Consider the following 14,253-nt stretch of genomic DNA (forward strand, 5'->3'; position numbering starts at 1 on the left):
AACGGTACAAGAAAATCAAATTTTTAGTAAATGTAGCTTTAATTTCCAATCTGCCATTTTGTAAATGGTGAGATTAAATAACAAGACAATCTTGAAGTGATGTCATAAAACACCCAGCCTCAAACAATCTGCTTTCAATGAACTCGCATTCAAATAAATAGTAAAATAATATTCCAAACATCTCCACTGGATCTAGCTACAGAGATGTCACAAAAAATAAAATAAGCAATATAATGGAGAACAGGTAGCTTTGACTGGACTTTATTCTGAGTTTCTGCTCCTAAAGTCCAAATGTCAAAACAAATAAAATGTTGATGATGCCTAATTATGAAATGTTGACATATCAATTGATACTTTGACTCGTCAATGGCTGAAAATAAAAAAAGCGGTTATTTCATTTTATGAATACACTTTGTCTTGCAGAGGGATTCACACCCTCTTAGCAATTTTACACTTTCTCATGTTTACAACCACAAACATATAATTGGCAGACGCCACAAGGTATTGAACAATTGTTAAGTGAAAGTAAGCGGATGTGTGGTTTTCAAACTGCATTGCTAATAAGTCCTGAAATTTGATATTCTTAAATGAAATACCATCCAGCAATTTCCTTATGAGGTTTCCTAATTAGTAATTAGTCAATGACTGTGTAATTTACTCTCATATGAAAACAGCTACTTTATGAAGGCTGACTACAGTGAGAAAACATTAGTAAAAAGGAAGTGTCATGAAGAGTAAATAGCAACTCGGAGAGTTCACATAAGCACAAGCAAGAATTACAACAATAAGAAACAGTTTTCCCTCATATTTATAGATGTAAAAGCATAAATCACACCCGACCGATCACAACACCTTCTTTCTAATCTGTGTAGAGACACTAAAACACAGCAACAAGCAGATGGGTCAGAGGATGAGATAAAAAGCTGATATGCTCATAACTTCAGATGTGAAGAACCTATTAAAGGTCAGATATTAAATCTAAAGTGAAATGCTGCTATATACTACTGTAGCTAAGATAGAATATTAGCCTATTTCACTAAATTATTTCCAACTTTCCACTGCAAGAGCAAGGAACAGACCAGATCAGCAATAAAGTTGTGGAGAGGTTTAAATCAGGGCTAGGCTGTAAAACAAATCCAAAGCTTTTCAGATGTCAGTGAGCACTGCTTAATTTTTCATCAAAAAATAAAAAAATGCAAAATGGCAAACCTACAAAAATATAGCCGTCCACAGAAAACCAGCCAAGATGGCAGCTGTGGAGAAGCTACAACTATTGTGAACTCGTCAAATCCGTACTTTTTAGAAGAGTGTAAAGAAACAGATAGTGCAACACATGAAGACAAAAATGTTGCCATTTGTGAACCATGATAGTGGCAGCATCATGCTGTGGAAATTATTTTCTTTGCCTTGGACAGACAAGCAAGTTAGAATTGATGGGCTGATAAATTGATTGTGGTTAGAACATGAGAAAATAAAAGAAATATCACAAATGCTGCATTATTTTATAATTTTTACAATCATGATTGCAATGCTTTTCTGGTGACATTTAACATTTAATCCTAGCTCTCACTATAGAAAATTATCCGTTCCTTGTGTTAGATGTTTATGTATCTGTTATAATTCAAGACAATCTGACAATTTAAAAAAAAGGTTCAGCTGCTTTCAATCAGTTTAGAATGAAATGAAGCTTTGAAAGAAATACTACTTTTCAATTTTGACACATTTTCGGATAATTAATTTTTTTAAAATTACAATAATTGGACATACTTATCCTTAAGCCTTAAGAAATTATGTTTTGGAACCAACCTAAGCAAGAATATGCAGCTCTGGAAAAACGTAACAGCCCACTGCACTGAACCCCATTGAAAACCTCCTGGTTATTGCACCAAATATTGAATTCTGAACTCTTCCTGAAAATGAACTTGTTTTCTTTGCATTGTTTAAGGTGTGAAAGCAGGTTTTTTGTTATTTTCACCATTTCTCATTTTCTATAAATAAATACAAAATTTTTGCTTGGACATGTTGTCAGTAGTTCATAGAATAAAAGAACAATGTTCATTTTACTCAAACATGTACATATAAAGAGTAAAATCAGAGAAACTGATCATTTTTAGTGGTCTAATTTATTTTCAGAGCTGTAGCTTCAACTTTTGTTTTGCATATTTTGTTATGCATTATAAGATGTCTTTCTTCCTGTCCACAGTGTAAAAAAAACCCAACATCATCAGCAACATGCTCATTGTTTTACTTTTTGCTCCACTAACTATATTTTTTTCTGGTAAATGCTCATAGGGCCCATAAAACAACAACCACCCCTGGCAAAGATTTACTGCTGTTTCTAAATGTTGGCGATATCCTCGCAGACAGAAAGCACCATCTCTGAGCCAGTCAGAGGATTGTCTCACATATCCAGTTCAGACTACATAAACAAATCTTTACTATCCACCCTTAAGCCAGTTATAGGTTGCATTTTGTCTCTAAAGTAAGATTTAGAGACAAAGCGGACTCTCAATTTGAGTTAACTGATGGATTTTGAGAGGTTTACTACTCTGTTAGTTCATACTGCCCAGTGCTCTGTCTGTGTTGCCATAAACACGGCTATAAAGGGATCAGTGAGGCTGGGCTCTGTAAAGTTCATAAAAAGATCCGTGCCTCTGATAATGTCACTGATACAGAGTAAGAAACGTTCACCCTTGAATTCTCCCATCTAGCGCCGGTTAGACAGTCTGGTTCTTACTCCCTCCTCTATGTGTTTTCATCTTCAGTTGAATGTCAGGTTGTAAATTTGCTTTTTATCTTTTATGGAGACTTCCTTTCTCTTTTTATCTGAAAGTTCAATCTAAAAACCTGAGTTTATACTTAAATGTTTTCCTAAATTAGAAGTGAGTAGGATCATTGACTTTGGAAGACAAAGATCGTATTACACCATTGAATCAGTAAATGTCAAATAAGTTCACAGTTCTCAAATTGCGAGAATATATTTCTGGATCAATAGAAACAGTAAATATCTTTAGTTGACTATGGACTGATAAGCTTGAGAAGTAAATCAAGAGCTTCTATTTTTTTCAAAATAGGAAGATTGGAGGAATCAACTATATAAGTGTGCATAAACAATAAAGAAGTTTATAGGAAGAATATTTAAACAGCTGAAACACTGAGTTCCTTTAAATCAAGACTAAAAACCCACCTGCTAAGAATTGCTTTTGAACCATAGTAAAAGAAAAACTGACCAACATATTCGATGTGTATGATGGCTCTCATCAAAATGTAATATTTGTTGACTGCATGGTATTTTCTTTATAGCTTCGTAATTTGGGGTTTTTATTATGTAAAGCACCTTGAACCGGCTTGCTGCTGAAATGTGCTGTACAAATAAACCTGACTTGACTGAAGCCAAACAGAATGGGTGTTTGAACTATAACCAGTCACAAGATGAACCCCTCCTAAGCCACTGCCACCCCATTTAATTGACTTATACAAGATATGCAAAATTTTTGCAACAAATGAACATTAAGATATTTGTACTCCTCACAATGTAGTGTTTGACTTATTGCTATTACTCTCTTACCTCCTTTTTTGTTCACACTTAAGATAAGATGAATGTTCTTACACCATGACATAAAGCAGTTCACCAATCTCACAAACTATGATCCATTTGTCAGGTAGTCATTGATTCAAGCGTTTGTTGAAACCTCCACCTGTGTCTTCAGGAGTTTCTAACAAAGCAAATCAGGCTGAAATATGTTAAATACACTGGAGAAATCAAAGAACAATTTTGAGTTTCTTGAAGCAGGTTTCTGATGGTGTCTTCAACTTCAAATCTGCAGAACCTTCATAATGCGGGATGTCAGGACAAAAAGTCTACAGGCACTGAGGACTGATGAGTGAGTTTTCTTTAAAAATGTAGGATGTCTTCCACCAGGCTGGACTGGGTCAGGCATAGGTTAAAGAAGTGCTGCAGAATCCAACAGAGCTGCTGTGCACAGGTTGAAGTTGAAGTGCCAAGGGTTTTCTTTAAGTGAACCGATAAAGGAATGTGTTCAGTTCACTTGCTCGATCAGCTTGAAGTCTGTTCATCCCTGAGCACACATCTCTTACATTGTTGTTTGCTGGACCATGCTTTCCATCTTCTTCCTGTACACCTCCTTCCTGTCTCTAATCGTGACTAGAAGGTGCTTCTGTATACTCCTGAATAATTCTCTCTGTCTTTTCTTGAAGGTTTGATTTCCTACTTAGTGTTGATCTACTGCTTTTTTTTTAAGGGGAGGAGTCTCACTGCTCCAGCAGGAATGATGTTTCCACAAAGAAGTTTAAATAGTTGATTGCATTATATTTAGTTTTTACTCCGGTCATTTATATTTTATTACATTTGACAAAAAGCAAAATAGAAGAAATTTGTAAGGGGGAAACCTTTCTTTGATGAAGTGTATTAATTACTTAGTTCACTCTCAACCAAGTGCTTTTTGTTGTCTTTAGTAAGCTTAAAGGGCAATACTATGTGTATTCCAGCCACATATTGGCATTTTGTAGCACAATCAAGTAACTGTCACCTCCAGTTATAAAAAATGCTGTATATAATAAATATCAAGTCAAGTCAAAGTTTATTTATATAGAAAATTTACAGTCAAAGTGCTTCACAACAATCACCACATCACAGGTAGATAAATGATAAAACACAAAATAAAATTATAACTTAAAAGAAATTTGACACCTCGAAATTGGGCTTCTGTCTCTTTAAGAAATTCTTGTCTTTCCAACATGAAGTCATCACAACATCTCTCCTCTATTAACCCTTTAAAGCATTTTTACCAGCATGAGAAGTAGCTTGTATAATGAGCTAATCAGATGCACAGTTCCACCAGCTATTCGCTAATTGCTGCTGGCTGGTCTGATGGAGCTGAATGGGGAAGTTGTAGGGGAAGGCTGCTAGGTCCACCCTTTGCTTTTTTTTTCTTTTTTTTACAGCTGACTGGTTGCCATGGAGATTAAATGATTTCTCAAACATGCATGGAAGTATCAAGGCATGCTTTTGACGAGGGAATAACATTATAATATGATGTAAAGCTCAAGAAAGTCGATTTTACACAATACTGCCCCTTTAAGGCATAATTATGTTTCAGTGTTTCACCATGTTTTTGGCATAATTTCTAAAGATAATTTAAAGTGTTTTTTTCCTGGCATGATTGTGGCATTTAAGCATAGTTCGCACATTTTGAGTAGTACAGTTCAGATCTTTCCGAAAACCTAATGTTGTCCTGTAACAACAGAACACCCTGCTTCTAACCAGCAACCCAAAGAAAGCGTTATGACCATTAAAAAGGGGACATTACACAGAGTGTAGACATTTATATGTGACAGATTGACAACATAACCTTTGCGTTAGTGAAATGCTGAATATTTACTGTCACAACAGTGAACTAGCTAGTGATAATGTCTGAAGCTGATTAATGATGCTACAGTGCTGATAATGATATTTATTTTATAATTTGACAAGGAAGGGAAAAAAATCACACATTTTGTAGCTTCTGATATAGATATAAATACCTTGCTGAAGCTATCACTCTGAAGGCTGCTTTTCCTGCATCACCAACCACTCGTCACTTCAACCGAGGTGTGTTAGAAAGGCCTACTAGTGCTCAAGTGCAAATCAGAGATAGGACTCCTTGATTCAGCTAATGAAGAGAGTGTGGAAGTGTGATGAGCAGGAGAAATGGACGGGAAGGCAGAGGAGAGGATTGCTATTTCATTTTGAAGTGTTTGAGAGTGTTTTTTTTTCTAATTACATGTGAAACTATTAAGCTTAGATCTGAGAGTGCCATTGCTGCTTCTTTTTTAAGCAGAGCTTAAAAGGATGCGTTACTTTTCATCATCTCTAGTGTCAGTAGGTGGTGCATAACGCATTACAACTAGAAGCAGTGCAAATGAATGTGAAAGCAGAGATGTACGTGTTATATTTATTTATGTCAGTGACTGTCCCTGCTCCTGGCAGTCGGTCTTGTATTGTTTGGAAGTGGACATGAATGCATGTCACATGAGGAAAGAGAACGGAATTGTGATTGGTATAGAGAAAGATGGGGTGTTACTATTTCACCATGCCACAGATGCAGTATGTGTGAGTAAAACACACACCGTGTCAGCAGAGGCAAAAAGCAATAAAGACTTTACTTGGATTGCTTTATAGATTTCAAAAGGGAGCTCTGAGGATGGTAATATTTGTGTTGGAATGAAACTAAAAATAGAGCATTTCTTCCATTTTGTTTTCTCCCACATGCTCACTAAGTTTCAGGCTGCATCTCGCTTGTAACGCCACCATCTCTGCAATGATCTCTCATCCTCTGCATCGCCTCCTCACCACACTGCCTTTGATTTCAAGAGCTGAACTATTCTGCAACATTTGTTGATGTGGATCTGCAAGTAAATGCTGCAGAATTGTGCTCCTCTTGGAATTGTTCTTCTTCGCTGCGACTGCCAGGAGAGGAACCCACCATCATCTGCTGCATACCAAAAAAGGCTCAAAGTGCATACTGCCTATATCTGAGGAAATGTTGAGTGGAATGTTGTAATAATTGATGTATTAAATGCAGATATTTTAAGAGAAAATATATTCAATTTTACTCTTTAGTTTCATTCATCATCACATGATGAATAAATTTTCATCAGTCCAGATAGAACAAGTGTGTAGAGTAGAATGAAATTAGATTTTATAGACTAAACATTATATTTGTGAAGTATTTACAAAATACCTATTTGTGGTATTTTGGGGATTTGTAAGTTGTAATGCTAATTTTACAGATTTTTTTACCATGTAATCTGTAGCAGCTTGCCACCATTGGAAGTCTCATTAATACACGTTTTGCTTTTTATACACTAGAAGCAGAATGTGAAACTAAAGTCTCATGAATGTAAAAATGACAGCGGTTCTCAAATTTTTATCTACTGATAAAGCATCTTTCAACATAAGTGAAAGATGTTTGTGATCCTGAGTATTGGTTGATCGAACCACTAATTTATTTAAACAGAAGTATAACAATTGCACAGACAGCATCAGCAGTAAATATACGACTTATGTATTTACAAGTAAAATTTTTCTGTCTTTTCTACTATTTATAGCATAAGTATGTATAGTTAAGACACGGCATGTTCCAGATCAGGACCAATTTTTACACTAATTCTTGGATTCTCTGCTGTGGATAATGTACAGTACCTTACCTCTAACTCCCTTTCTTCCTACTTAAAACACCTTTGAGTAACATGTCCTTTATGCTCCGTTAGTTCAGAGATGTGCACTTCTTCTTGTTCAAAGGACATACTTGTTGGCCGTATTTAAGGAGATGAACAGAGAAACTACACATTGATATGGATTGCAGGTCTTGTTGAGACGTACAGTTAGACAGGCAGGGGCAGCAGACAGGTCTGCTGCTCATATATGATATGCCTGCCAGTTTCTCTGGTGTTGTTCAGGTCCAGTGATTATGGAGTAGAGACCTTTTCAACCAATCTGCTACCTTTGTGTCTCAGGGCACTGTCCAGTGCTCTGAGCCTTGGGCTTGGAGATGTTCTGGGTGACTTCCAGATCTCATTAACCTTGAGTTAAAGGTCTTGAATTACATCAAAGACTCAAAGGCCAGAGGGTCACGATACAATTTTCACATCCTGCTCAGCTCTGGTTAATTCTCCTCTAAGGTGTATGGTATACGCTTGTGTAACCTGATCTGTTAGTACTGGTTGTTGTCAAGTAGGTGAACACAATATAAGAAGCTGATCAACTATTATTTAAACATGTCAACAATGATTGTCTATAATGTATGTAAGTTTAAAGATAAAAATGTTTATTTTCATATAGAGGTTCATGAATAAGTTGATTTCCTTAAACACATTTTCAGATACAAGTGACCAGTAGAGACATAAGTAGATCATTTGTGTTAGTAAATCTTTTAAAGGTACTTTAGGGGTTGGAGGAATTTAAAAATGCAGAATTGTGAAATTGTTCAAGGATAAATTGTATCATAGACAAGTTTCAGGAACAAGAAACTATTTTTGTAACCTTTGGAAATGATGTGTTCATGTTCTTTATTGCTGCAGTCAGTGAACAGTTCTTTATACTTCTCTTTAGTTTAGTGTTTTGGGTAAGTTCTGTCGGTCTCGGTCTGTCCGTAAATCTTTCTCAGTTTACATTTAGGGTCATTATTGTAACCTTTTTTATTTTATTTTCAAAGTTTGGGCCTCTTTGGGACTCACCCATGAATCACTGTTTTTGTTTCAATATGCAGCTCCTGTTTCGGTTCACCTTCCTCTATTGCTCTAAGTCAGCATCAAGAACTTTTTGTTCCACAATCTTCAACAACTTGAGCATATTAGTTTTGGAAAATCCCAGAGGCCTCAGTTTTGTAACCATGAAACTTCTTGACAAGTATTTTTGAATAATTTGATTTGTTCTGCAATGCCCTAAAGCCTTTGGGACTGTCCTGTTTTTTGACTTCAAACTTTCTGATGGTGTTGGACAGCTGTCTGGTTTTATTTTGAGATAATAAACCATTCCATTTGTCTTTTCAACACTGGAATATTAAACTAAGACATCCTGTTTTTGTTCTATTTTTATTGTGTTTTTAAAACTGTTTAAAGTCTGCAATAGAGTTAACCTTTCTAGGGATGTCACAATCAAAACTTTGCTTGTTTCTGTTTGTGTTTTTAATTGAATTTCAGTTCAATATAAGCCATAAATAGTTAGTGCACTGTGAAAGATTATTGCTAAATTACTTACGCCCTTTGCATCCAAATTATGCTTTAAAAAATAACGCAACGTAAGTTTCAATGTTCTGCAAAAAAAGTGCAACATTTAAGCTAATAAAACCTTTGTCTAAGTAATTAACAAACGAATTTGTTTCACTCTGTCCTCAATTTTTATTCTGTTCTTATGCATATATCTTACATTGGTAATTTTTTATGATATTTTCTGCTCAACTGGAAAATATTGTAGTTTAATGGTAAATTATCCTCTCAATTTTAATGTCAGCAAAGTAGGTTGTTGCCTGTTGAGTAAAATCTCATTGGTGGATCAATTTCAACATTTGATGATCAGATCAACCATTTATTTTTCCAGCTACAACCTCCAGGCTTCATGCACATTCTACACACTGTCCTCTTGAGTTCAGTTTGCTGTTTGTCACAGTTCTTCTTCCACAGGTGTAAGTGTTTTTGGTGGCTCAGTAAATGCACGTGTGTGAACCCCACTTTGTACTCCAGCTCAGATGACGCATGGTCACCCACTGTACAGCATCGTTGTGGCCTTGCTGCAAAGCTCATCTAGACAGATTGCAGCAGGACACAGTGGTTCAAAAAAGGAGCATCCCCTCGGTTCAGCGAAGGTCAGGCAGAGGCATCATTAGGTTGACAGAGTCTAAAACTGGGTCTGCTGGGGTGTGGGAGTTGACTGACGGTTTTTGACTCAAGGACATGTTGGTATCAGAGGTTAATGATGGAGGCAGCCTTGATACGCCGTGGGGGATGTCACTTATCATACTAATACAGATTGGCTGTGGGTGTGTTTGTGTGCTGCACACCATGCATGTATGCCCACATCCAACTGAAGAAGCGATGACCAGTATGGAAGCAATCCTGTACACTAACATCTTAAAAAGCCTTATAATTGGCATCTGCAGCTTTCTTTCTTCTGTCCCCTGTGTGTGTGTGTGTGTGTGTCTGTGTATCAGTGTTATCCTTTCTGACTGTGTCCTAATTGTTCTTATTTGATCAGTTCAAGCCCTGGTTTCAGGCTCTTCCTTGTCCTCCCCACCGCCTCATTTGTTGCAGTTAGCAGTGAAGAAACTCCTTGTTGCTTCAAGGTGATTCCTTTCAAACAGCGGAGTTTGTGTTACCAAATTCAATTATTCTTGTTAATGAGAAAACAGCAATGGCAATGTGACCAAGGAGCATTTGAAGAAAAGTATTCTGAAGGCTGGCCCTTGTCACTTAAAAAAAATCAATATCAGCGAACTTGTTGTAGCATTTAATGAACAATAAAATATAATATTATAAAACTTCTTGTAAGCATTTTTCGGTTTATCTATCTTCTTAAATTTGCCAGTAGAAATGCCAGCGTGTTATTGAATAAAGGGCTACAATATTTTTTTTGATTGGATTATAAAGCATTAAATAATAAAAAAAACTCCAGTTGCATGCACTTAGGATAATCTTTAAATAGAAATATTTATTTTTGACAGTTTTTAAAAAATGTGTAGCAAGGACTAAAACAACTCCTTACAGAAACATGATAGATTAAACAATTGCTTCTGTTAGGAACAATAATTTATTGCTTTACTAGCATTTCTCTGGTATCCCTTACTCCCCCATTATGCTATTGTGAATCTGCTTTGCATTTCATTGTTAAATGAAGGTGCACTACCTTTAGTAAGTAATGCCACACTGTGGCTACCATATATCAAAAAATAGCATAGCATGGGCCCTCCAAGACATCCCACTTGTGAACCACTGCTACAGAGTTTATCTATGTTCTTCCTCAAAAGTCACAGCAATGACCTGACTAGTGAATCTCATGTTGCAGTGGTCCAGGAGTTTGCAACTTCCTGTCTTAATCAACTCACCATGCAGAATGTTTAGAGCAGCTCCAACTCATAGCAGTGTGACCTACTGATTTTTTAAAAAGGCTATTTATCCTCTTGGGGCATTCATAAAACCTTGCATATCCGTGTTCAGCTGGTCTATTGATCACTCAATATGAGAAAAACAAGAAGATAATGTTAAAAGTACCCTGACGTAATGCAGTAGAACATTGTGAATTCTACACCCTCTACACTTGCACTATACAAAACAGAGGCACATCTAAAGGATCTCCTGTACTTTAAAGACGTGACGAGGCTTGATGTTCCAAAAAATAACCTTTATTTCCACTAATACATGTCTCTATATACACTGGCATAGACAGTAAGATACTGTAGGTGTGTGTCAGAAGCTTAGGAGGAATAAAGGATATAGGTTGAAACATACTTTTATCTGGGAATCATTTGTAAGCTTGTTTTTTCATTTGATTCACATTCTAATTTTTTTTGGTCATTATTATACTTACTAAAATATTTATCTACCTAACATTTTCTCTGTTCCCCATTTATTCCACTCAAGGACAAAGAAGCTATGTTAAAATTGAGAGAAAAATAACTGAACAGTGTAAATGTTTTCATTAATGTTTTCATCAGTTAAGAGAAGGAAGAAGTTTTGTGTTTGTGGAAAAAAAAAACATCAATGCACTGATCAGACATAAAAGTTGTGGAGACCTGCTAATGATGAGCACAAAATAGCAAACAGAAAATAAACAAGAGAAATATCATGTTTGTTTTTGGTCATTCAAGAACTACCATAAACATTATCTTTTGCTTTGACTCTTAATTCATATTTACACTGCAGTTGTACATCTTTCCCACATCTTCAACTCAATAAACCTGTGCTAGGTCAATAAAAAACTTGTCCAACATATATGTTTGTGGTATATTTATTCATATTAAAAGATCAGTGTTGCAGGCAGTTAGTTTTTTGGAAGTGCCTGCTGTGTTTAATTGAGGAGTAGCTCGAAGGTTCTGTATAAGAAATCATTACTTTAGTGAGTGTTTTCTCTTTTGTGTGTTCTTTCTGTTTGGTTTGAAGATCCTATTACGCAACTACAGCTCATCATAAGCTACTGTACAGAGTTTCATAATTAATGTGCAGATACACATTACAACCTGTGGCCAGGTTTCTTGAAGCTCGCTGTTGGCGACCACAGAGGTTCTTTGTTGCAACATTTTCCAGGGATCTGATTATCCACTGAGAATTACATGCCAATAATAAATATAAATTGGGAAAAGAAAACCTTGACAGTTATTATCAATAGAGTTAACACTTCTTTCTGTTTTTAATGAGCGTGAAAACAAAATGGATAAGTTCTTGGAATTCAAATCAGGAAATGGATCCTTTCACCTCTCTGTAAATACTCTGAAAGTTGCAAACGTGGAAGTGTGTCCCTTTGTATCTTTCTATACTCCCCCACATAAGGTCAAAGTGCCAAGAAATTATCCTCTCTAAAAGTAGGCTGCAAATTCTGAAAGCAATTAGTTGCACTGAATTTTATTCAAGGGAGTCAGAAGAAAGGTGTCTAAATACAAATTAACTCCATACTTGCTATTATTCCAGTATTGTTTTTGTTTTGTTAAAATGATCTTCCATTATCTCCTGCAGATTAAAAGTATCCCAAAAGTATATTTACATTTTAAATTGCAGAGATAGTTTGTTCAGGTTGATGTACATAAAATTTAGCAAAAAGTTTAGCTTTAGTCTCATCTGACCAGAGGTAGTTCTTCCGCATGTTTGCTGTGAGCCCTACAGGATTGCAAAAACTTTCTTTTAACACGAGCTTTCTTCTTGCCACGCTTCCATTAGAGCCAGCTGTATTTATACTTTGACTTAATTAAACACAGGTGGCCTCTGTATACTAATTATGTCTCTTATGAAAGCAATTGGTTGCACTGGTAAAGGGGGTTGAATACAAATGCATACCAAATGTTCCAGATTGTTATACATAGAGACATTAGAAAACATTGTATACTACTCTATACAACTTCACAAATATCGCTTGTTTGTGTTTATAACCTGACAAAATGAGAAATTTCTACTGGTGTAAATACTTTCACCAGGTCCTCTGCTTGTGTTCGGCCTCTTTACTAAACATCCGTGACATGGTGTACCCACAGACTCACATTGTATCCTGTTGTCTCTTTGTTCTGCTCAGCATGCCGTCCTGGGTTCTACAAGGCATATGCAGGAAACATCAAGTGTTCAAAGTGTCCTCCACACAGTTTCAGCTATGGAGAAGGAGCTTCCATCTGCCGCTGCGAAAAAGGCTTCTTCAGAGCCGAGAAAGATCCATCAACTATGGCATGCACACGTAAGCTTGGCTTATTTTCTCTATATATTTTTTAGAACTTTTTGTGTGAACCTATATATCTGATGCTGCCGTTATGCCTGAATTTCCCCTTTGTGGTACATTAAAGGACATTTCTATTCCCTAAAACGGAAGGCTGACAATTTCCCTGTATGGATTTCCTTACTGGATGTGCTTCTCAGACAGATAAGCACCTTAGGTAATCTTTGATTGGTTTACAGCAAGGGAAATGATGAGGGGAATCGTCCCAGAAGATTTACAAAGTTGAATTACAAATCTACAGCATTGTCAGAGATAGAAAATGTCTTTATGTATTTCTGACTGATTAAGCTTTAATTATTCCAGTGTAAACTCATATTAAGTATTTCAATCTTTCTGTGTGTCTGACAATCTGGAAAGGTTTATTACTTTGTCTTAGGAGCTTGTGGATTTCGCCTGAATTTGCCAGGGCCATAAATCCAGCCTCGTCATTCGGACTTATCTGGTGTGAAGCCGAACATTAGAGAGTCTCTGGATGAATTACATGGCTTTTGTTCAGCTGCCTTGTCTTCATCGATGATTCACTGACTGTCATTACGACTTCATATTTGCATTAAATTACAGTTTAACCGGACTAATTCTCCTTTAATTAAAAAGCCATTTGGCTGTCGCCGAGATAGACGGAGGCCACGTCTGAGAGCTCTCCGGGGTGGAAGAGCGTATTTGTCTTTCATGGCAAGACAACGCAATGACACTATGGAGATGCTTTTAGTTTACAGTACTCTGTAAGTTGCACTGTTTGCAAGAAAAATGCTAATCACTAGGTGGGTAGTGATGCGTCCAGCTCAGGGGACTATTCATGATAATGCATGATATTGGGTTTCTGAAATGAATTGTCAGCAATATTTTTTGCAAATAGCATACAGATTTCACAGTATAGAAAGTGTTTTAAAGATTGTGTGCTCACTGTAGAGTTATCCAGTTCAGATTAGATTAGATATTCAGATTCTTTGAAATCCAGAGACAGAATCTTTTAGTTTCATCCCAAACTTTAGGAACATTAAGACCAATAGCTGCCTGCAGTCCACAACCATTTTTTCTAACATTGGCAGTGAATTTAAAGTGGCATATGTTAAAACCTGTTGAAAATGTAACAAAATACAACCAGTTGATCTTCCTTAGATAGCAAACTTTTTACCTACTTATATAATGTTTGGGCTTTCATTGTGTAGCATTTTAACTTGACTTGATTCGCATTGTACCCGAGTGTAACTATGCCACATCTACTGCAAATGTAGTGCTATGACCAAAAATAATGAATTTAATTTGATTAAATATTGATTCAT

General features: G+C 36.2%; 1 protein-coding gene across 1 annotated transcript in view; it reads left to right on the top strand.

Moving 5' to 3' along the window:
* Positions 1-14,253, top strand: part of LOC102217539 (ephrin type-A receptor 6-like) — a 186,882-nt gene that overhangs the window by 77,707 nt on the left and 94,922 nt on the right. The window contains exon 4 of the mRNA XM_023337586.1: positions 12,776-12,931. Within this exon, the coding sequence (XP_023193354.1) occupies positions 12,776-12,931 (156 nt within the window). The remainder of the gene's footprint in view (positions 1-12,775; positions 12,932-14,253) is intronic.

Source organism: Xiphophorus maculatus, chromosome 7, assembly GCF_002775205.1.
Source record: "Xiphophorus maculatus strain JP 163 A chromosome 7, X_maculatus-5.0-male, whole genome shotgun sequence".
Classification (NCBI taxonomy): Eukaryota; Metazoa; Chordata; class Actinopteri; order Cyprinodontiformes; family Poeciliidae; genus Xiphophorus; species Xiphophorus maculatus.